The sequence below is a fragment of the Patella vulgata genome, chromosome 5, assembly GCF_932274485.2.
Source record: "Patella vulgata chromosome 5, xgPatVulg1.2, whole genome shotgun sequence".
Taxonomy (NCBI): domain Eukaryota; kingdom Metazoa; phylum Mollusca; class Gastropoda; family Patellidae; genus Patella; species Patella vulgata.
Genome location: NC_065883.2, coordinates 13,612,060 through 13,637,038, shown reverse-complemented (window position 1 = coordinate 13,637,038; position 24,979 = coordinate 13,612,060). Strand labels below are relative to the sequence as shown.

Here is a 24,979-nt window from a genome sequence, read left to right as displayed (position 1 = left end):
GAAAGTACTGGATAACAAGATTAACCACAATATGAAATTCTAGCTGTATAAATCAAACGAAACAATGCAGTTCAGATGTTAAAAGTATGAAACAAGAATAAACAAAATCCTATTTTCAAAATTTTGAACGATATAAAACAGTCAAAATATAGTTAACTATCTTATTTATTTTACGAAATGATTAAAATTTATTATACTATTTCGTTTTGTTATAAAATTTCCGCTGAAAGAATTTGAACCTGCAGCGCATGTGCGTCTTTTCTGCAGCCATTTTGAACCGGGAAATTAACAGAACGAAACGTAGTAGTGACTTGAATTTATAATTATTGTAGTTTTTTTGATGAAAACCCTAATCTAAGTTGTGCAAAATAATCATTCAAAATGAGTGACATCGACCCAACAAAATTGAAAGTCGCAGAATTGCGAGAAGAGCTAAAAGCAAGAGGTCTCGACACGAAAGGAGTAAAAGCGGTCCTCGCAAAAAGATTGATTGCAGCAATCAATGCTGAAGAGGGAAATGGTGAGCATTTTTCTTTGTTTTGATTTGATTTTGAAGTCAGGTTGCATCTATATCGGCACATAATTGTACTAGCCAACATTTATGTGCTGGGTAAGGGACAAGATCAAATGTTTGTAAGTGAAATTTGGAATGAAAACAAAGATCAGGTCGCGCAACCGCGTGCTCTTTGTGGGTCAACGCCCAAATGTAGGTCATGTTGTTGGTTGATAGAGGATGAGTAATTAAAGATAATAAGATGCTCAGGTAGACTATGTTGGGTTATGAACCTTGGATAGTGAGCATTTCTTGTTGTTGATATGGTAGTTTAACATGAAATTTATTAGTTTTATTATGAAACTAGTCCATTGTTTTTGTTCTTGAATGAATACATTAGCAGTGCCAACGGGTTTTCAGATACAAACAATAACTCTAAAATGACAATGCTACTGCAATTGTGAACTATCTAGAATGAATAATCTGAAAAAATTTCGAAAAAATATTGAAAATTAAAAAAGTTATAGCGTTTTGAAGATGCCAAACCAGAGGCACTAAAAAACGGCTTTTTTTAAAAAACGCAAAAAACTGACCGAAGCCAATATCTCAGTAACTATACAAGATAGATCTATGAAAATTGCACTAATTAGAGACCTAGATGTACTTGATAAGGCAAACTTGTCGCTATAATATTCTGTTATATACTTTTTGTGTTACAGAGGTTCAAAGTTGGGGTCTGTGCCGATTTCGCACAAATTACAGCAAAAAAATGGACAAATTTGTGTATACTTAAATTGTAGCGCTTTGACATTAATACAGAGCCTTATTTTTGAATGAATAAGCACACACACAGTGTTTTCAATCTGTTCTGTTATTTTTTTTTTTGTATGACAACACCTTAAATCACAATTTTTGACCGTTTTATGTCAAGGTCGAAGGGAAACAAGTTTATGTATGTAATTGGGCACCTACTGTTCCTGGGGCGGTTATATTGTGGATATTTTCAAGAATCCTCGAAACTGTGTGGCAAAATTGGAAATAAACCTGTAAGCTTTTGGCAGATTTGCAGCCTTTGCCACACCAACTGTATTGGTTGTTTATAAGCTGCCATGTACATCAATTTGAGATTAGTTGTTTCAGGAATGAAAATGAACAATTAAACTATGATTTATATAACAGCTATATTTTTGTGATCAACATCACTAAAATTTCAAATAAAAACAGTAACATAGACATAATTAAAACATTTGAATATCTTAAAGAGTCCAAATAACCCTAAACAATGAGTATCATGATCACTTCAATTGTCTGATAAATATGCAAAATGATAAAAACAAAATGTACTGTGCTTAATAACAAATTAAAAGGTAAGCTTATAAAAAGTAAGATATGATCTACATGAAAGAGTATTAAAAACATTCATTTGTGATGCATGTGCTTTACGATATACTATATTATAATATTAGTGGCAGAAGTCTAGCTTTCTTATCGAGACATTATGCCATGAAAATAAAAACAATATTGAGACATTATCTATGTCATAAAAATATAAAAATATTTTTTAAAAAATCACATTATGATACATTATTCATACCTGTTACTTTTCAATATGAACTTAAAAATGTTCACCCACCAGTTTAAAATAAAATAAAAAAGAAACAATTATCACATTTATCAACAAATATAAGATTTCTTACAAAAACAAACAATAATAACAATATAAAAATATTTCCAAAATAAACAAAAACATTGGACGCACCAGGCCACCTTTCAGGTAGAATATGTTAAAAATAAAATAAATATTATCACAAATAACAAAAAAAAAGATTACTAATACTGATTTCAAACAATAAATTAAACTAACTACTATGATTCATAACAATGATAATATTAATCCTTAAGGGAATTCAAAATTCTCCATAATTACAATATTTTACATTATTCAGTGAGTATGCATATAAAAATATAAAACAATCGCGTTATGATACACTATTCATATTCGTTGTTTTCCAAAACAAAACAAAAAAGTTTGAAGCACCAGGCCACCTTTTTCAGGTAGAATACATGTATGTCACAAATAAAAAAAAACATTATCACAATTAAAAAAAAACAAGATTACTAATACTGATTTCAAACAATAAACTAAACTAACTTCTATGGTTCATAACAATGATGATAATAATTTATAATAATTATGGACTTTCTTGAGAATGCTGAGAAACAATCAGTTTCAAGTCACCCTTTTTATAATCATCATGCAAATTGTATGAGTATATAGCATCATCATTTGTATATTTTATGTTGTACCAATGGGGGAATCCTGGAACAACATTTATGACATAGCCATCATATTCCTGTCCGTCTGAAAACCTGTGTGCAATCCTTTTGTTGACCAACAACGGCACATCAAAGGCAGAAACTTCTGTTCTTGAACCAACGTCTAAGGCTGTTTTCACTAGTTCGCATAAATTCTTTTTAAGTTCTTCTACTGATAATTTTTGATACTTGCCACTAGGTTGTTTCTTTGACAGGTTAAAAATTTGTTTATTACAATGCTTCTGTTGAAGAACTGATTTTCGGAACTTGATCTGAGCTTGAAGCGCACATCTGATTTCTTTTTCATTATTTAATTTACCCATTCCTTCCTCTATCTGGTCAACAGTCTGCCACAAACCATAATAGCATACATCATTGGTCATACTTTCTGCTCTTTTTATTCGGTCGGCTTCCAATCTTTCCATTTCCTGTTTTTTCAATTTTTGTAGTTTAAGTTGCTCGTTAGCAATTAATTTTGTCCTTTCTTTAAAGTCCTTTCGGATTGCTCGACCTTCACCCCTACATTCATCTAACAGTTTATCTTTTTCATCATCATTGAGTCCTCTAAGCCAGGTTGATGTCTTATTGAAGCTAAACATGATATAGGCTTCATTAGCAAGCAAAGATGCGTTTGGTCTATATGAAATGAGGTGGTCCAACTGTCCAAATATAAATTCTGGGAGCTTGTTGTGCTTTTTGGCAGAGGCTGTTTCTTGCATTAAGCTTTCTGAAGGGTTCCAAAATTTACCTCCTGGCAAGTGTTCAGGTACTAACCTTAGAAGTAATTCCTTCATTGCCAAAAACAATGATTGCAATAATGCAACAACTATTTCATCCACTTCTTCATTAGCTGTTGTTAAGCAGTGAAAAATCTTGTCATTTTCTTCAACTGTCTGAAAAGGCGTGGATTCACCAATAATGAATTTCTGGGTCAGATCAAGACTGATGCTTGCCTCATTTAGAAATGTCACAAGGGTGTGATAATGTTCATTCATATCTAGAATATTTCCAGGTTCTTCAATTATCCTCCATAAGGGAGCTGTTATAAATTTAGAAATTAGTCCAAGAGACTTGCATCCAGCCAAATACAGAGTTTCCTTTACGTCCAAATGAACAGCTTTTAACAGGGTATTTGTATATCCGTGCTCCTTCTCTAAGAAATTAGAAATATCTACTCTGTGATAATAAATGGCTTGACCCATCAAAAATATCATATTAAAGCGATTGTGTTTAAATCTTAATATGATATTTTTTTCCTTTTTTTGATTTAAGTATGTTGTAAATGGCAAATACACACCATTTTTCTCATCTTCACCGCGTGCAAAAGCTTTGCTGCTAGACCGGAGTAGTCGTAATGTCCCGCTTTCAGCCTTGTGGAAACGTTTCAGTTCCGGTCGAGCAGCAGATCCTACATCCTTTCCATCTAAATAATTTGTTTCAAATGTCTTCAAGGTTGCTTCGCAAACATCGGCCATTCCCACCAACAGGTGTAACCCACAAAAAAAATTGTTTATTCTTCCACAATGAGCTTTGTCCTCTTCTGAAAGATCTGCATAATTATCAATTATTTTGGGTAAAATTTCTTCTTTATAGTCCTGAAGCAATGTGTTGAAGGCTTTCTCTGTACTAGCCCTGTCAGACATAGTATTTCTTATATTAGAAAGTAATTCATATCCTGCACTAAAATTTTTTTTATCTGACATTTCTTTACAATGATTTGAGATGTCCATTAAGATTTCTTTGAAAACATCTAAGGTGCACTGAGAGCTTTTATTTACCATTTCCCTGAGACCTAACAAATAGGAATTTTGACTTTTGTCTGTAACGATATATGTCTGGTACGTGTGTCCGTGTTTTCTGGTCTCATCTGTATAAAGGGTAGTTTCACTTTCTTTTGCAACTATTTTCGAGACATGTTTTTGTGCCATTGCTACTTTCCTATCAACAATGTTGTCAACGGTTTGACGTGACGGTAATTGATTTATACTCTTTCCAAGAAGATGGGCAACCTCCTGTATTACTGGCCCAACACTTTTGCTTGCTACTTTGTAGTTTGTTAGATTCATGACACATTCAGTTAGTTCATTTGAATATACTGGCGTTGATGGATTTGTCAAAGTTATTTCTTCATTGTCATTTAGCAAAGTTTGTAAATAATCCACGCTAACTTTTAGCTCTTGGTTTTCTTCTCTTAAAAGATTGTTCCCTTTTTCCAGGAGACTTGATTCGTTTGTTTTTTCTTCCACAATTTTGCTCACATCATCCAGGTTTTTTCTGACAATTTTCGCATAATTGTTTAACTGCCTTAAATTTAAAATGTCTTGGCTATGTTGTTGTCTGTGTTTTTTGAGAGTCTCATCCTTTTTTTTTATTAATTCTTCTGATTTTTTAACTTTTTTCCCCACAGATTCTATCACTTTTTCAAGTTTTAATGTGTTTGATGACATTTTTCTTTCTAAAGAAGCCTCTCTCCTTTGTAATTTTCTTTTAAGACCTCTATTAGTTTCCTTCACATTCCTCAGAGTTTCAAGTTTTTCTTGTGGTAATTTTTGTATGGTTGGACTTTCTTGAACTGGACTTGTCATGGAACTTGTGGTTACTGAGGAAACCGGAATGTGGAATGGCTCAAGTCTATACACATTTTTAGCTTCCAATCTTTTCTTTTTGTCTGTCTGTATTACTCGATTTATTTTGGCTATGCAGGCTTCCACATTTGCACTGTCAATTTCGCACATGTCACACAATATTTTCACAATGGCCTTTGTCGAGATTTGTTTTGTTTTTCCATAAGCCATGATTTCCAGGATTGCCCCATTATTCAATTTTCTGACATTGGGTTTTATATCCGAAAAGACAGATTCAACATTAAACCCAAGGTCAGTACAAAAAGACATGACAACTATAAAAAGGGTGGAATACCTGAGCAAAATATTACATGTGGATGTGAATCAAGAAAATTTAAAAATTATAATATAAATTTTCGGAATAAACCATGAAGGCACCTGATATTATTGTTTGTGTTGCTACTGTCATGTTGTCAACTCCTCTTTCCACGTCAATCTGGTCTTCCAAACTGTGGATAAAATTTTTTGAACTGGCAAGGACTTCCCCAACAATCAAAGTTTGTACTTCCTTTGAGTTAATGTCTTTAACCTTCTTTGTTTTCTTTCTTAATATTTTTGGACTGGAGTCAAACTCTGATGATGATGCTGACACTGTTTGCTGTGTTTCTAATCGTGCAACCTGAAAAGATACAAAAAATATTAACAGATTGGTCACTGAAGGTTGTGTAAACATAGGCACCGAAATATTGTTTTCAAATGACATTCTGGATTCAGGATTGTAACAATTATTGAGGGGGGGGGGGGGGCGAACCAATTATAATGTGCTGCCGAGTGGGGTGGTGACACTCTTCTTGTCTATCCTTTGGCAAAGCAGAAAAAACAAAATTCCCAAAATACATACTTTTTCTGGAACTATATGTTTTCTATCTTCTAAGGACGAATCTGTATCTGATCCAAAGTGTGGTGTTGGCATGCTAAATGGATTAAGTCTTGGGGCTTGTGTTATCTGAAATAGTTGACAAAGATTATATAAACAGTAAGGGAAAAGAGAGCTCAAAATAGTATGCTCCACTTTTAAAATCTTATAAAAAGAAAAAAAACTCACTACTGACTAAGTACAGTAGGCCCTACCTCAGATTGACTTTCAGCGGCGGATTCTTGATCACTTCCTTCGGTAAAAAATGTCTGGGAATTTTCTTCTTCCATTTTATTAATCACGGTATAAGCTGCACTACTATTACTTATCTAAACAATTCTGAAATGAAAAATTCTTATTGTGAAGTATTTGTTTGAGACCTAAGATAACTAGCATGCTAAGCTAACTGGTTTCCACAAAGGACACTACTAATTTTTGTTTAATTTTATTAAAATTTTGGGCAAAGAAATATCAGGGGTCGCCTTTGGCTACATTTGGATGAGAATGTATTATAATATAAGCAGTTCTAAGCTTACTTCTTCAGCTGCAGTTCCTGGAAAAAAAATCCAAGGTGGTCAACAATATTCACGATTTTTATCCTATGTTAGTGAAATGTCTGGCTAAAGTTTGGTAGGTAGCTTTAGTAACATTGAATATAATAAAAACCCTGTCCAAATCTAACATCATTTTTTTTTTTTTTTTTTACACTGAAGTCGGTGGGGTTTTCAATTATGGTCTGAACCCTGATCAACCACGAGTTACCTCCCTTTAATTCCACATGGTTCCATTTTAGTCATTTTACGAATTCCTACGGGGGATACGGACATAACAAACGGTCAAACCAAGTAGTTAATGAATTGAGCTTTCCAAATATACCAAAATCTTGAGCGTCGAGGGCCTTTTTCGAAAATTTATATCAGTTTCAAACTTTCAATAAATGAAAAATATCAGAAAATCTTACCTCGGCTTCTCTAAATCCTACTCGACAGCAAGTTCATCCATTTTTCTCGACAGTAAACATCACGTGGTCAATGATTGGCACTCTGAATATTCATGAGAAGGCGTAACATGAGGAATACTTTTCTCGGTCAACTTTTTGTGATGTCCGAAAATAATACACCCAGCGCCCCTAGCGGCGGTTAGCATCGCTAAATACATGTATGATGTGTACATACATATGTATATGATCAACCTAATAATTACATAAAAGAGTAAATTTGCTTGCAAGGTTGTTTTTTTTTTTCTGAAATATGGAATATAGGCTGATGAATTCTTTGCTACAAGATCATGGCCACATTATAGATTTTCACATTCTTATATAATATATTGTTTGTTTAGAACATTGGTAGAATGTGTGTCCAAATTCCTAACATACTCCTAGTCATATTGTATCTCCACCCATTCCTATGAGTCAGAGAAAAACATCGTTTTTGGTGTATTGTTATAAATCCCAAGTTTTATCATTTGTGTTTGTCTTTTTTACAATGTTTTTTTATTGTGTATGATTGTAGATGATGCTGGAGATGTATCAGTTGGAGATCTAGATACAACCACTGAAGAAACAGATACAAGTCTTCAAGAAACCCCCTCCAAAGCAAAAGCACCTCCTCCTGTTGTGGAACCAGAACCAGTTGTGGAACCGGAACCTAGTCCAGAGCCAGTACAAGAGGTTTCTGAGCCAGAACCTGTGCCTGAAGTAAAACCTGAACCTGTTCCAGAAGTGAAACCTGAACCTGTTGTTCCAAAGGCTGAAGTAAAGCCTACACCTGTTCCTAAAAAGGAGGTTAAGCCAGAACCTGTTGTCGAGAAGGAACCTGTTAAAACCGAAGATGAGGCTAAGCCAGCTACAGAACAAAAGACAGAAGTTAAGGAAGAAGTTTCAGAACAGGTTAGAAACATTGACTTAACAGGAGATACAGGATAACTGCAATTTAATACAGACATAACAATAGGGCAGGAACGGGTTACTACATTCGTTCTCTCCGTTTATAATAATTCTAGTATATCATTGATGTAAAATTCAAATTAAGTTTTCTCTGTCACAGGGTTTTCAGTTGTACAAAACTTGTGATGGTAATTGACATGTGTTCCGATCACTCCCCTTCTTTAACTAATTTATTTTATATCTTTTAGATTAATATTTTTAAACTAACAAATATGTTATATTTTTTAGGCCTCTAAGGAAGAGCCAATGGAGCAGGAAGATGTCCAGAATGGAAATAAGGAAGAATCAGCTGAAGCAGGTGATGGAATAAGTATAAATAAACTAAATTAAAGTGTTTCATGTCCTTCACAGCAGTTACATAATCTGTAACCCTGCATGTCCATTGCAGACGCTACAGGCTCAAGTAATTTGACTGCTGCATTAATTCTCATCTCTAGTCTTGAAATGCTTCAAGAATGCAGTGCATGCCACAAGACCTGACCCGTGCAAAATACTTAACCACATTCAGTAAAAAGATTGTGAAGTGCAATCTTATGGATAGATGATTAATTATACGTGTTATTAGGTTGCAAATCAAAATGTTGGTGGAAAACAGCAAACATCAAGCTAAATAGCCTAAACAGTAACAACCAATGGTTGGTGTATTTTTGTTTGTAATGAGACAATGCTTCAAATAATGTATATTTATTTATTTTAGATGACAAATCTGACAGAAATCGAAAGAGAAAGCGTTCCACATCAAGAGATAGAAGGCGATCCAGGTCTGGTGATAGACATAGATCTCGTTCTAAAGAAAGGGAAAGAAGGTATAACTTAACATTGATTTGATATTATTAGAATAACTTGAAAAATAAATATAAAAAATAATGAAACATAAAAGAATGATGGTAAGCACCATGCATAATTTTGGTTAACCAAGCTCAGTGGAAACCGGTCTTTGATTATTTGTAGGAGAGGTACTTGTGGAGTTGAATGCCTGAATTGGGATAATGACTAAAGAATGGTCACATAAAATACAGCTACGTGAATATTTACAAATAGACTGATAATTCTAAGTACACTTGGTTTTATATTTTAGACACAGTCCACCCAGAAAACCTGTAGAAATGGACGATGATACATGGGAAACAGGAACAGATTTTAAACTCGACAGATGTAAGTTTTATTTGGAAAACTTTAAATATAATACCCAGATCCTAGTTCAACAGAAATGTTTGAATTTTGTCATCTACTTCACGTCTTCATTTGGGAAAGAGGTTTCACAATAAGAAATTCTATCAAAAATTATTTGAAGAAACAAGTTATGTTTGTAGTAAAATCAGCTTTTAGACAGAATTGAAACAAGCCACCCAATAAACAATGGATGTTACACTGTATCTGATGGTATTCAGATCTCCATTGTGATCAGTTTTGGGTGGGGGGGGGTAGATGACCGAATGGTTAGCACATGTGCCCTATGTCATAAGGTCTGTCATTGAGTCAACTGGTGTGGTTTCGATTCCCCGGTTGTACGTGACAAGGAGTAGAGTCGCCTGTCCTACCTCGTGGGTTTTCTCTGTGTCCTCCAGTTTCCTCCTGCTAAAGACCCATAAGCACAAGCGAATTATTGAAATAAAATTGAGCCATATGTTAGTCCCAAAATGACCTAGTTTGTGTCGAGTGGACGTTAAAACTCTCTCCCTTTTTATCAGTTTGTGTTTTGACTGTATCATATTGTATTAAAAATTTTATTAGGGTCCGTAACCTTTTTGTGCTGTTTTAAATTATTAACTCAATTTATTTAAAAATATTGCTAATGTTGACCATAATAAAATGTTCATTTTATTTTTTTCTCCAGATAATTGTGATTTAAATCTTCGTGTTGATGATAATGGTGTAAAAGCTCAACCCCTGTCAGTAGAGGGTTTCGCTTTCATGTGGGCTGGTGCCAGAACTATGTTTGGTGTATCCAGTGGCAAAATTGCTTATGAAGTTAAGGTTAGTGTTTCAACTGATTGGCCTAAATCAACTACTCTCAGTCGTATTATATTTTGACAAAGAATTATGTGGCTAAATCCCTTATCACACAAACATCATATTTGATTGTTCTACAACATTTATCTTTTTAATTGACATGGCAGTATCTTAGAACAACTTCTGTTCAATATGACTGATTATTAAAAAGGAGTCCTTTATATTTCAGCTTCTAGAAAACCTGAATGTTGAACATTTACCTCAAGAGGAAAGTAATCCTCATGTATTACGTGTTGGTTGGTCTGTTGACTCGACAACATTACAATTAGGTATATATACATTAGTTATTTATATTTTATTAATAAACAAAGTCAATATACTTAGCTTTATTGTAAGCGATAACTAATGTGTCCCTTGGTTCCATTCCCAACATGACATCGACCAGGTCCTTTGTCTTGTGATCACACAACTATTTGAGTTTCAAAATTCAGGTATTTTTCACCCGAATATTCAAACCCATATTTCATTATTAGTTGGTTGTCATTTAGTTGACTATGAACTATTTAATAGTATTGATTCCAGTCAATAAATTAATATTGAAATTTGAGGAATATATATTGATTAATGATTTAGAATAATTGAAAACCAAAATCAGCATTTGTTAGGCTAAATGAATAATAGTATGTCCATTTATATAGCGCCAAATCCGCAAATCATGCTTATAAAGGTCCCAACTACTAATTACTAGGGCAGGCTAAAGATCCCTTCTGAATTGGAAAAGAGTTCTGCTGTGAAGGAAGATTCTCGCCTCAGTTTTATGAAATTAAACAGTTTCAACATTTTATATTATTTGATATTTATAGGAGAAGAAGCTCTATCTTATGGTTATGGTGGAACAGCTAAAGCATCTACAAACTGTGAATTTAAAGATTTTGGACAGACTTTTACTCAAGGAGATGTTATTACAACTTATTTGGTATGTACCATCTTTTTATACCTCCCACAAATAAATCCAGTGGGAAGTGATATCAGATCTTCTGAAAAAGAGTTTGTAACTGTTTTCTTTGTTCCTGAAATGTTTGTGCAATGTTAAAAAATAGTCACCATGGTTGTACAACTTTCTCATTAATGTGATGTATACAGCACAGACAATCTCAACAAAACATAGAATAAACAGTACTTGAATATAGCTCAACGACATGAATTTTATCATTTTAAGATGCAGAGAAGTCCTATCATACAGATCAATTCAATGTATTTAAACCTCAATGACTAGTTTTACATTATAGTTGCATGAAAATATGAATATTTTTTCATTTATTTCATTTATAACTGAGTTGCATTTCTATTCCAATATAAAATGTCTTGAATACATTAACAGAGTGTCCTCCAACCACCTCCGCACCATCCTTGCTTCACATTTGACAAAACATAAAATAATCTAATTTTTTGTTACAGGACCTAGAAAGTGAACCAGCAACTGTTTCCTATTCTAAAAATGGTGAAGATCTTGGCACATGCTTTGAAATAGAAAAGGCTACAATTGAAGGAAAACCAATGTTTCCACATATTCTCACTAAAAACACAGAATTTGAATGTAACTTCGGTAAAAAGGTAAGCAAGTGTTCAGATTGAATTCCTTGAAATAAATATTGTCTATAAGAAATTCATGCAGTCTTTAAATTTGATCAAATGGAAAACTCTCATTATCAAAATCATATATTTTGAAGTTTCTATTATAACAAGCACCAGGAGAGTTATTTTACATATTTGCTATATTGCTTCATTCATATTCTTATTAACATATTAGAATTTAACATAATATAGAAACATTTGATCATGTTTGTGGCTGACTTTGTAGGGTTTTTTTGTTATATATTTTGGGTTATATTTTTCTAGGAGGAGCCTTTCTTTCCATTAAAAGAAGGTTTTGTGTTCATTGAAGAAGTGAGTCAGGAAAACCGAGTCAGAGGAGCAGTTCCACCGGCTAAGAAAGAGGACTGTGAGGTATGGATTATATTCATGACATACTTTTGCACTAGGAATATGACCTAAGATTTCTTCTTTGCACAAAGATAAATATTTTCCGATAAGATATTTTCAAAGACCAGTTCCTACTTGTCAGGTACCATCAGTGGGACGGAGGTCCAAAGTGTGTTCACTCCTGTGTACATATGTCTACAAATTGAAAAAGCATAACACATGAATTTGATGAACAGTAGACAGAAGCATTGCTATCTGGACAAACGTCTTACTAACATTGCACACATGCAAACATGTATGTATTGGCTTGTTAAAAAGATGACAATATTTTATTAGTTTGTAGATGATAATATTTATGATATTTTGTAGATGATAATATAATTTTTGTAGATGATAATATAATTTTTGTAGATGATAATATTTATGATATTTTGTAGATGACAATATTTATAATATGTAGATGATAATATTTTGTTATTTTGTAGATGATAATGTTGGTTGGTCTACCTGGTGCAGGTAAAACAACATGGGCTGCTAAACACACTGAACAAAACCCAGATAAAAAATACAATATATTGGGTACCAATAATATCATTGATAAAATGAAGGTGAGATTTATTATAGATATATCTAGGGTTTATATTTACATCACTTTTGTCAGTCAAAGTCAGATTTGGGAAATCAGAATCATTTTGCATGCCAAGAAATTGAAATTTTTAATATAATTGTCAAACCTCTGTACAACCCCTGTAAGCGAGCTACCGACCCTGGTAACAAATTCTCAAACCTCGCTAAGAGGCCAACCCCTGTAACCCTGCCAAGTAGCAACCCTGAAAAGAACACCAGGGTTTCGGAATAGTATGAATAAAAACGCCCAACATGTGAGTTCAATCAGTCGGAAGAGTTCAATACGAATGAAACTAGTCACTGCCACCTGGTCTTCATTGCCACTCGTATCTCTTAATATATTATTACATTTAATTGCATGAAAAAGCTAAAATATACAATTCAGTTTTGGTTGCAAGAAAAAAGACAGTCCTAATTCTAGATCAGCTAAAATTGTCCCAATAGGTATTTTGTCTATGAAATTCTTAGAAGTTGAGACAAAAATTGATAAAATCGGTCTCCAAGTGCAAGTTTTATGTAAATGTTTACCTGTCTTGATTTCATTCAATTTCAGGTGATGGGACTCCCAAGAAAGAGAAATTATTCAGGCCGATGGGATGTCCTCATTGATATGTCGACAAAATGTTTAAACAGAGCTATTGAAATAGCTGCTCGTAAGAAGAGAAATTATATTCTTGATCAGGTAAATCTAACTTTTATTGTGGAGAGAACTTAGCTTTTAGTCAGAATATTACTTACTACAATTTAAGAAGTCATAAACAGTAATCTACGACGTTTTTAACCTATATAATATATAAAAAAATATATGAGTATAATGCATGTTACAAGGTAAGTTTTAACGTAAGTAACGCAGATCAAAGGTAAGTACTCAAAGGTAAGTTTAACAAATTCAGCTAGTATCAACAACGTCATCAAGTCTGGATATCGAAAGGTGAGTCTGAAAGTAGTCTTTTTTAACTGGACACAAAACGCGACAAGAAGTGGATAAAGGAATATGTAATGTATTAATTAAATTGTGATTTTGTTTTGATACTGTATTCCATAACCTGAAGATTTTAATGGAAGAATTTTTAACAAGAGAGCGTGAAACAGATTTCTCCCCAGTTAGAATAATTATATATCACTGTTTAATAAACTTCATTAATTAATGTAATTTAGTAGTATTGTTTGTAAACAACAAGACCATGTTCATTCTGAATTTGTTTCTCTGCTAACGTGTTGTGTTATATTTGATTTGTTTTTGAAGACAGCTGGAAGCAATATACAAATTGTCCGCGGAATTACTAAGAATTGTAAAACCGTTTTAATTATTTAGTTATGAATCTGAATAACAAAGCTGCTGGAGGGTGTATGTTCATAACCTGTCAACATAGATTTATTTGAATTGGCATTGAGTGAATGGCAAAATACAGAACCATAAGGTAGAAATATTAAGGAGAACGCTGGTCATCAACATCGTATACCAAAAACTAAGTAAAATTTGTTTCCATGGAAACACAATTTATTAAATCTGAAAAGTTTCTAATAAGTGAAAGGCACAACTACTTAAAATAGTTTGTTTTAACAAAGTTTCATAAAGATATGTTGGGCATTTTTAAGGTGCTACGGAAATAAAACTGGACTAGGGAATGAATGGAGCCCATATCTATACCCTTCTCTTAACATAGTTCGGCGATTAATAAAAAAAAAAATATAAGATGTTATTGATCAAAAATATTACTATATAATAAAGCTTTCCTGCTATGATGTAATTTTAATATACGCCCACATGGAAATGTGGTCGTATATTGCCGTCGCCCCCGTCCGTCGTCCACAATTTCTTGTGAACACTCTACAGACTACATTTATCATCTGATTGTTTTGAAATAGATATATGTTGTTTGCATTAGTGAGATAAAGAAGCCTATTTAATTTCAATAACTTCCGTTAATTTCTTCTGGAGTTATGGCCCTTGTTTCACTTTGTTGCACCTTGTGAACACTCTAACAACAAAAGATATCAACCGATCTGTATGAAATTTATATGCATCATTTAAATTAGTAAAACAAAGAAGCCTATTGAATTTCAGCTATTTCCGTTAATTACATCTAGAGTTATGTCCCTTGTTTCACTTTGTTGAATCTTGTGAATGCTCTAATGACAGCAGTTATCATCCGATCTGTTTGAAATTTATATGCATCTTTTAAATTAGTGAAACGAAGAATCCTATTGAATTTCAGCAATTTCCGTTGATTACATCTAGAGTTATGGCCCTTGTTTCACTTTGTTGAATCTTGTGAACGCTCTAATGACAACATTTATCATACGATCTGTTTGAAAATGATATGCATCATTTAAATTAGTGAAACAAAGAAGCCTATTGAATTTCAGCAATTTCCGTTAATTATGCCGTGAGTTATGGCCCTTGTTTCACTTTGTTGTTCCTTGGGAACGTTCAAACGACGAAAGTTATCATCCGATCTGTATAAAATTTATATGCATTATTTGAATTAGTAAATTTAAAAAGCCTGTGGAATTTCAACAATTTCAGTAGATCCGTTAATTATGCCGTGAATTATGGCCCTTGTTTCACTTTGTTGTTCCTTGGGAATGTTCGAATGACAAAAGTTATCATCCGATCTGTATGAAATTTATATGCATTATTTGAATTAGTAAAACTAAAAAGCCTGTGGAATTTCAACAATTTAAGTAGATTACTTCCAGAGTTACGGCCCTTGTTTTAGTTTTTAGAACCTTGTGAACCCTCAAATGACAAAAATTATAATGTCATCTGTATGAAATTGTCTATTAAATTCCCCAAATTAGCTACAAAAGAATAAATATCAAACGACAAAAATTATAATGTCATCTGTATGAAATTGTCAATAAATTCCCCTAATTACCTACAAATGAATAAATATGCGACAACCCTTGTCGACTGCTCGGACGATTTAGCTGCTGTTGGCGTATGTTTTGTTGCCTGGCAACCTATCTTACTTATTAGTATGTGAATTTTGAATGTCACTGACAATGTTGAGAAAATGAAAACAAGTACATTCGCTCAAATACGCACCATGTTATTTTCTGTTGGTACATTATGTAGTTTAGCAATACCAAGGCCAAAAAAAAAAATGTTCTGTTTCCGGTAACCCGACCGACCCATTACAAAACCTGCCGACTCTTAAATCTTTTTTTATTGTCAAGAGAAATAAAAATCTTTTTTTTTTGTTCAACGATCGACCGTTCGGAATACTCTAAGCCTACCGGATTCTTGAAAATGCCTACATTATTGTTGCTACAAATGAATATAAATGTCATCGTTCTTTGAATCTGCATTTACTGATCGCAATAGGCGGGTACTGTACAGAGAACGATTATTAAGAACTGCCATACTGTTGACACAAGATTGCTAACTGACGTGAAAATTGAGACTACAGGTTTCGTATAGATTTACCACTGCACATTCCGAAAAGCTATAATCCTCACAACCTTCGTTCTAATAAGTAATGGCACGCAATTGGACAAAAAGAAGTGAACGTATATTTCAAACCAGTGGATAATAACTGCTTGATTGGTATTTAAAACAAGACAAATAAATTTATTACAGACCTATTTCGTGCGATGGCACGATATGATTTTTTAAGTTTCATCACAAGTTCTTTCCCTTGAACAAAATGGCCTCCCTATGCTATGTTTTTTTTAGCATAGAACGATTAAAAAGTCCATTTGCCCCCTAAGAGAATATTTAAATCATAATCTAGGCTTTGATACATTTTAAACAATTATCCAAGAATTCCATCCACCAATCTATTCATGCTTCATGTTCCCCTGCGCCGACTCAACCTAACATAGAATTGAAGATTCTACGGTAGATCTACTAGATCTTACAATGTAACAAAATAAAAAAACACGAAAAAAACAAAACCCCTACCTACCGACCCTACCCTATTTTCCATCCGTTACCTGAAACAGAACCCTTTTTAGGGGGCCCAATACATTAACTCAACTACACTCTAAATAATTGTAGTTAGAAGTGATATATCAAAATACTCTACTTGTTGAACGTTGTGTGGCATTGCAAAATGCTCTAGAATACTTTGTGAATCTGTCACTATGCCTAACTGGAAGTAAACTCAAAATAAGAGGGAATCATCTTTCCGATGAAATAAAGCTGCCTTCAGATTCTGTTTAATCCGGGTATATTTTTGCCAAACACAGGAATAACGGAAGATAATATTCAGTAGTTACATTGCATCAATATAAATAACGTAATTGATTTATAGGCATAATTAAATCAGAATGAACATGGTCTAGTTGTATTGGGGAGAATCTGATATCTATTAAAACCTAATTAATCAACGACTGAAGAATGAGGAAGAAGAAAAATGTGTCCAGTGTAAAGTTAGGTTAGATCGCTTCTCTTGTTGCTAGGGGCAGGTAGGTTGTTGCTAGGCTTGAACCACCAATGAAAGGGATGGTTTTATTTATCAAATATTCTTGAAGTATGTTGCAGATTTTTTATGAAGAAACTAATGAATTAAAATGTCTTATGACATTTGGAATACCTAATCTTAAAGACTTATATATATATGTTCTTTGTTGCAACGCTAGACAAATGTGTATGGCTCAGCCCGACGTCGTAAAATGCAGCCATTTGAAGGTTTTCAACGTAAAGCTGTAGTAATTTTGCCATCTGATGAAGATTTTAAAAGCCGTATTGCCCAAAGAGAAAAGGAGGAAGGAAAAGACATACCGGAAAAAGCAGTTCTCGATATGAAAGGTAGGGCCAGAAGCCAGTAACCCGTGGGATACTGCTGTTTCCTCTCTCATTCTCTAGTTCAACTCTCATGCATTTAGGCATGATTTCTTCACAGCCCAACACCACGATTTCTGATTTCCGGTCAATTTATCCGACTGGTATCAGGAATCTGTTCTCTTCGGATGTTTTATTGTTGACTTTTGTTTACAGCTAATTTTACTCTACCCGAGGAAGGTCAGTTGTTTGATTCCGTGGAGTTTATTGAACTGAAGAAAGAAGAAGCTGACAAATTAACGGAAACGTACAGAAAGGAAGGTTTAGCAGCAAATCCTGAACGACGCTGGAGAGATAACAGATGGTCAGGTAAAATAACTACAAACTTTTGCCAATTAAAACAAATTTTCAGTATTCCCCCCCCCCCCCCCCAATGGTCCCCATTCATTATCTGAAATATTTTAATGTTGCCATTATCAAGTAAACGAATTAAAGACGAGTTGTTAAGATTAGACCACCTGAAAAATATTCTAGTTCTCGTATACCCCAGCAACACTTCAGACCTGTTTTTATGTTTCTATCTGTAAAATGATGTAATGATGTAACTATTGAAAGTGAACAGTAGGCTCCGTTATCAAGTACACAACCTGGTAAATGTTACTGTCAATCACAAATGACGCTGGATAATCATAAACTAAAAATAGCAACTTTTCATTTGTCTGCTTAATTTTTAAAGATCTTTTAATTGCATTCCACATATAGTAATGAGAAAGAAATGAATGAAATTATACTATGGGGGCATCATTCACAATAGAACTATAAAATCTGTGTTCTAGTTCACAGACTGAGACAATTAGTTACTGTCTGATAACTTTGAGAGAATACTCAGTAGTTGTTTTTCCATAAGGATGTGTTATAGTTATTTTATCTACCCTGTTAATAAATACCACTTAAAGAATAGTTACTGCTTGTAAATGAACTTGTTTATATTCAGTGTAGCTTACAGTAAATGAAGTAAGGTTTAGCCAACAGTTGTTACACAAGAATTAGTAATTATAAAAATAAATTCCTATAAACAGCAGTTATAAACCTATGAGATAAACATAGAACCTTGAAATGTACGAGATGTCATTTAGCCCATATTCTGAAAGGATTGTCCGGGAACCAGATTTTTTTTTCCATTTTTTTTGGTATGGCCCGAATTTAAAAAATGTGTCTGCTAAAGATGTGCAAAATATTTGAATATACAACAGAATTACTGAATATGTAAATGCAGGAATCAGAGTTGACCCCCTTATATAATAGTGTAGAAAGTATGTTTTGTGAGAAAATGTACAGTTGAATTTTCATTTAATTAAACTATTTCTGATGATTTTCTGTAATATCTTAAATTATTAACAGTAATGTTTTTATATAGAATGTCATAGCTTGTTAATAATGATTTTTATCATAGCATTTTAACACACAGTAAGTATTATAGATATGCTAATAATATAAAATATTTTCAAACTACATATATTTCAACTTCAAGTTCTACCAATACCATATTATACATGTAACATGATACAATTTAGAAACTTAACTAGTAATTGGGTTTAAAGATACATTATGTAAGATTTAGATAAAGAGCTGGCAATTATTGCTATAATGGTTCAAAAATAGATAATGCTTAATGAATATATTGAAAATTTCATTCAAATTACTTTATTCTGAGCCAAGTTTGTGGTTTTTGTAAGATGTATGCATTATCGTAACCACGGTACTGGTATATTCGAGACTTGGACTCACTCCCCCATATTTAAATTAAATCATTAAATGGCCGAACCGTTCTCATCTAGTTAAAATCTCGAGCATCCGATGGCATCGAGAGTTGATTATGGTCTCTTCTGGTCATGTTAATAAATGTCTAATTAATAATTTATATAACATTTAAGGCCTAAAGAAAGACCTGCAATAGGCAAATTTTGCTTTTGAATAATGTATCTTTAAATTAGGAACAAAAAAGCAGATAAAAATGGAGTTATTGAAAAAGAAAACCAGCCAAAAATGGATTTATTGGGATAAAAATGGGCAAAAAATGGAGTTAGTTATTGACCCCCCCCCCCAAAAAAAAAACGTTGTGGATCCTCTGATGCAATCTCAAAAGTGTCACCTTTTGTTCAGACCAAAAAATCTAGGCTATGCCTTTAAAGTTAAATTAACTGAACTTAGTAATCAAGAAAAAAACTTTTTTAAAACTACCATAAAGTTTTAGAACCACTTCTGTTTAGAAATATTTTCTAAAAATAGAAACTATGACTCTAATGAATAGTGTATTTATGGAGGATCATTTTATTGGAAATACTTAATGAGATTTAAATAAAATTGGTTTCAATTTGCAGGTGGTGGAGGATATCGGGATAACAGACGTGGAGGTGGTGGAAGTTACTACGACAAAGATCGATATAACAGAAATAGTGGTTACCGTGACTACAGATCTCGCAATTCTTATGGTAGCTATGATAGACGTAGTGGTGGTTATGGCAGCTATAACAGTAAGCCTAAAAACAAAATACCTGTGTTTCTGGTTCCTTGTTTAAAATACTCAATAGAAAACTGAGTTAATCCCTACAACCCTCCCCTAAACATACACAATACATATGTATGTATTTTTTGAGGAACAAGTAAACACAAATATTTTTGTTTTTAGGCTAAGTTGTATTTTATTTCAGATAAACAGGACCTGTGAGAAAAATTTTGAACGTCAAGATACATTTGAAATTGCTGCTGTCCCCAAACACAAAAAGATTAAATCGTGAAATTTCAAATTGTAAAAGGGACAGCTACTATAATAAGTTAAACTGTTTATGAGATATGCTTTGGAATCGAAACAAAGGACGGACTGACATCATTTAATTATCCCTTCCTTAGCTTGGTTTGGTGCCGGTTAATGTTATATTCAGATCCTTGGATTCTGGGGTGTTTCACAGTCACATGTTGGTGGAAAGGAAAAACAACCATTCTCCAGTTTCCAATCTCTATCTTTATTGCTCAAAAAAGGCAGTCAAGAACTACAACATAAGGGAGACAACTTGTTTACTTAAACATAAGGTTTCAGACCACAATGATATACAACATACCACAATATGACCCAAGTATTGTGCTGAAGAGACATGAAATTCCTTTTCTAACCAGCCAAAATTTAATGTAGGTCTTTAGTGAAATGATTGATTTACATGAACAACTCGGCACCAAGTTAAGTTGACAATTTGACCAAATTCTTCTAATGGAAAGTGGATACCATGTGTAATAAGTAGAATAATTTATGATAATTTGTTACAGGTGGTGGAGATTATAGAAATGACAGATACGATAGAAACAGACAAGGCAGCTATAAATATGATAAAAGCGTGAGTACAAATATGATTTAATGAAACTAGGGACAAATTTACAAAACAGAAAGCCAAAAAGTCAATTATGATTTGGCAAACTTGTGGTAGCGTTCTCAAATCATGGATAATCTTTAATTCAATATGTTGTGAATATGATTTGAGGAAATGTTTTAAAGTCTATGATCATCATTTGAGGGATTGTTAATCCCTTGTGAATATCAGTTCTTGCATGGTTCAATAGCATCAGTATTTACAAAAATATGATGAATTGAAAATATAGACAGCAATGTGAAATCTATGGATTTTTAATAAAAGCACTTTATATATTTAGAGGCGTTCGGGCATGCACGGTGCATCATAAGGTCTGTCATTGAGTCAGGTGGCATGGTTTCAATTCCCCACTTGTTTGTGACAAGGAGTAGGGTCATCTTGTCTAACCTCATGGGTTTTCTCAGGGTTCTCTGGTTTCCTCCAAATGCTAAAGACCTATACGCAAGCAGGTTATTGAAATAAAATTGAAACATATGTTAGTACCAAAATGACCTAGTTTGTGTTGAGTGGAAATTAAACCCCATTTCTCTCTTTATTCTGGAATGTCGGAACTCTAAAATTTACTCCAATATTTCAAATGTGATTTATATATTTTAATTGATATTTTTCAGAGTTCTGATCGCAGGACTGATAGTTACGGAAGCGGCTATGGCAAAAGTCAGGGATGGGGAAGTCAGCAAGGATCATGGGGTCAAGGTGGCTGGGGACAAGGAGGCTGGGGTCAGGGTTATGGAAGTGGTGTAAGTAATATTTGAATAATTGGATGTAACATAATATGCCTCATTCAGAACATGGAGGCTCCTTGAGTAGGTTGCTAGCTGTCTAACCTTCCCAGTGTTGACTGAGTGCGTTCCTCAGGTTTTTTCAAGCATGGTTTTCCCTTCTCCTTGGAACAGGACAAAATACATGGCGAGGAACAGTGTCCTGTCATACAGATGACACAAACTAGTAACTTATTACCCAGGAAGATATGCAAAAATGCATGGTGATTTCCCTAATTCAAATAAGCATACCAGTAACTTGGATACACAGCAGTGTTTTTGAATGTGACATGGCATAAGGTCACCTCCCTCGTCTTGTGGGTTTTCCCCCAGCAAACAGGTTGTTCGATTTGTCATGCAGTGTGGGGTATGCATACTAATTTCAGACGTATGGATAACAGGTGTTGTTGTATTTTCATGTTTTTATATTTCAGTGGGGAGGTTACGGACAAACAGGGTCCGACTACAGTAACTGGAATCAAGGTTGGGGACATAATTATTGGCAGGGATATCCACAGAGCAGTCACACAACAAGCCAAGTTCCTGATTACAGTCAATGGTATGGACAGTATAACAACACAGGCAGCAGTGGTACAGCTCCACCAAAATAAACTTTAAAATACTGGACGTCCACCACCGTTGTTTAATTGCCCAGTCTTCTCTCAATGGCTACTATTGATAATAATTTATGTGCTATCGTATTAGTTTAAAATTGAATGCAATTCATCAATTATTTATATAGTTAATGACCTTGTTATTTTGTCTAAGTTCCTTTTTGACGCAATTTGACTTTCATGGATTTCTGGGTATGGATCCAGAAGTCAAGCAGTGTCCGTAATGCTGTGGATAATAAATGAATTTTTAACCACAAGATATGGCACAATTGATTTGCCCAGTAATTGAGCTTGACTGCATAAATAAGAACGTTACTAATACTCGGTTACGTCAAGGGTATAATTACAAAACCCAGCCATCATAGAATTACTATTAACATTAGCTATCGAGGACGACTCTGTGACAGAAGACAACATTGTGGGGTGTAGTCAGGTCTTTAACCTCATCCATGCACTTTAAATATATATATATATATATTATTACTACATGAAGAACTATATTAATTATAAAATGTTTTTATTCCCGTATCATCTTGTACAGTTAGTTGTTTGTTCATTTATTGTAAATCTTGTCATTTTATGTCGGTATGACTCTTTAAGACCGACACATCTCATTTTTTTTAATCACTCGTACACTTTATTCTTTATAAAATTATAAATCGCATTTATTTTGTCGACGGTAACTACGGTCGTTTCACGGTTCGTATATTTTGCAATTGAAATAAGTTTGAACTTCTTTAGATCCGGTTCTTGTGGTGATAATATAATAAATCACTCATATATGCTTGACTTTAACTAAATTTATTACATCTTAGTTGGTAAATTGGTCATTTGTACAGTTCTAGAATAATCTCTAGAGGAGTAATCTATAATATTATTGCATGTGTACAGATCAAATCATTTGTTCATATGCTACTTGAGAAATGTTGGTGCAACTGCAACTTTTTCATCAGAGTAACTAAATAGGTCTTTTCATGGATCCATAGTGAAATGAACAAATTTTAAATCAGCATTTAATTTGATATAGTAATTTTGACGATAGTGCTGACTTTACAGGACAACTTGATATATTAATAATCTCATAGGGTATATATATATATCAAAAAATCGCACTCTAATCTTTTTGATTCATAGAAATTGTGTACATGTATATATTTCACAATGGTCATTGGTATGATTTTTCTTGTGTAAACAGATTTTAAACACTAATAACTGAATAATGTTGATGTGTACATTTCTCGTAATATCAAATTAGTCAATTTTATGACTAGATCATTTACAGTGCTTCATATTTTTTATTGATTATTTGTTGTGAAAAATTTTTCATTCATTTTAGAAACATCTGTGAGTGAATCTTCTAAACTATGTTTTTGGCAACACGAAAAAATATATACGATCATAATGTCTTTATGTGGCTAGAAGTTCTTTTTCATACATCATTACTAGAAATTAAAATATTAAAGGCCTAAATTCAAGTAAAATGTTTAAAAATGACGAACGATTGAGTGCAGACTGACATTGCTTTTTTTTTTTCTGTCTATTCTTGATGTCTGCAGCTCATTTCTTGAATCTTGGAAGTTAGCATGTTGCCAAGAATATAATTTTGAGCCGATTATATTGGTTTGTGAATACTGATTTGATATGATATAGATATAGTCTAATATTTGTTATATTTAATCTGTTGAATAGAAGATATGACAATATAATAGTACCACAAACCATTAACTTGTTCCTTTCTCTCTGTGTTAAATATAATTTATGTTACTAGAATTACCCCTGCAGGTGCCATGCTTGATGCTTTTATACAACTAGCGTCTCAGATAACTATGGTTGGAGCCATAGAGGGAGTCTGTTGACCGATATAATAATGAATATTCATGTACCCAGCCCTCTTGACAAGTCTATCCCTGGTACGAATTACCCCTGTGGGTTCAATGCTTTTGTATGACTAGCATTGTAGAGATAACTATGGTTGTAGCCATAGAGGGAGTCTGTTGACTGATGTAATAATGAATATTCATATGCCCAGCCCTCTTGACAAGTCTATCCCTGGTACGAATCCTGTCGTGGCCGAGAACTACCTTCAGCTTTTTTCATGCTTGGTTTAAACATGGCTTGAGTGATAAGGAAAGGCCATCTAGTTCAGATTGGCAAGCACAAACCTTTGCAGTTGGAATTCAATGAAGAGTAACACTACTGTTCCAACTAAATTCTCCCCCACAGCATGATGGATGTATCCATGTAAATGCAGTTTACCATAATTTAGTCTCAAAATGACCCAAGTATAGGATTGAAACTTCAAACCAGTTCCATTCATGTACACATCTCTTCCTTAATTACAGAGGTTTCTCTTTGTCATAATGATTTGAGCAAGATTTACTGCTGACCAGTTGGACCATGGGTTTGCTCCTATGATTGTATGTGAAAAGTTGTGAGCTCAGGTGCCTGCCTTTTTGGTTTTACTGTGTCCTATCGATTAATTAAAATACATGTATGATAATCCTGAAATGGACCCTAGGTGTCAAGTGGATATTAATCCCATTCCCAATCTTTTATAAATGGGACAAACTATTGTGATCATCCAAAAGTATTTTTATCCAGACCTTGGGAGACTATAGATTAAAAGCCGAAACATAGGTTTATGGGAATTCAA

At 33.5% G+C, this 24,979-nt stretch overlaps 2 protein-coding genes across 4 annotated transcripts; one reads left to right on the top strand and one right to left on the bottom strand.

The window, feature by feature from the left end:
* The first annotated feature begins 251 nt into the window (after positions 1-251).
* On the top strand, positions 252-24,051 carry LOC126821077 (heterogeneous nuclear ribonucleoprotein U-like protein 1). Of its 3 annotated transcripts, none has more exons than XM_050549383.2 (18): positions 254-520; positions 7,801-8,177; positions 8,463-8,532; positions 8,932-9,040; positions 9,313-9,389; positions 10,072-10,211; positions 10,417-10,516; positions 11,051-11,163; positions 11,646-11,801; positions 12,087-12,194; positions 12,656-12,778; positions 13,351-13,479; positions 17,388-17,556; positions 17,746-17,898; positions 19,911-20,021; positions 20,851-20,918; positions 21,563-21,691; positions 22,147-24,051. In XM_050549383.2, the coding sequence occupies exons 1-18, from the start codon at positions 382-384 to the stop codon at positions 22,321-22,323; spliced, it is 2,448 nt and encodes an 815-aa protein (XP_050405340.1). In that variant the 5' UTR covers positions 254-381; the 3' UTR covers positions 22,324-24,051. The 3 variants fall into 3 exon arrangements, with proteins under 3 accessions (XP_055957169.1, XP_050405340.1, XP_050405339.1); XM_050549382.2 differs by having other exon boundaries at positions 19,911-20,063; XM_056101194.1 differs by lacking the exons at positions 17,388-17,556; positions 19,911-20,021; positions 20,851-20,918; positions 21,563-21,691; positions 22,147-24,051 and having other exon boundaries at positions 252-520; positions 17,746-17,881.
* On the bottom strand, positions 1,141-6,617 carry LOC126821076 (uncharacterized). Its single transcript, XM_050549379.1, has 3 exons — positions 6,505-6,617; positions 6,275-6,379; positions 1,141-6,052 (listed from the first exon to the last, which is right to left on the bottom strand). Exon 3 carries the CDS (start codon positions 5,701-5,703, stop codon positions 2,686-2,688), a length of 3,018 nt encoding a protein of 1,005 aa, XP_050405336.1. The 5' UTR covers positions 5,704-6,052; positions 6,275-6,379; positions 6,505-6,617; the 3' UTR covers positions 1,141-2,685.
* Positions 24,052-24,979: the final 928 nt, after the last annotated feature.

Coding starts and splice junctions, on each gene's coding strand:
- LOC126821077 (XM_050549382.2), top strand. CDS start 382: ATGAGTGACATCGACCCAACAAAATTGAAAGTCGCAGAATTGCGAGAA. Junction 11,802..12,086: donor AATGTAACTTCGGTAAAAAG/GTAAGCAAGTGT, acceptor ATATTTTTCTAG/GAGGAGCCTTTCTTTCCATT. Junction 17,557..17,745: donor AGCAGTTCTCGATATGAAAG/GTAGGGCCAGAA, acceptor TTTTGTTTACAG/CTAATTTTACTCTACCCGAG.
- LOC126821076 (XM_050549379.1), bottom strand. CDS start 5,703: ATGTCTTTTTGTACTGACCTTGGGTTTAATGTTGAATCTGTCTTTTCG.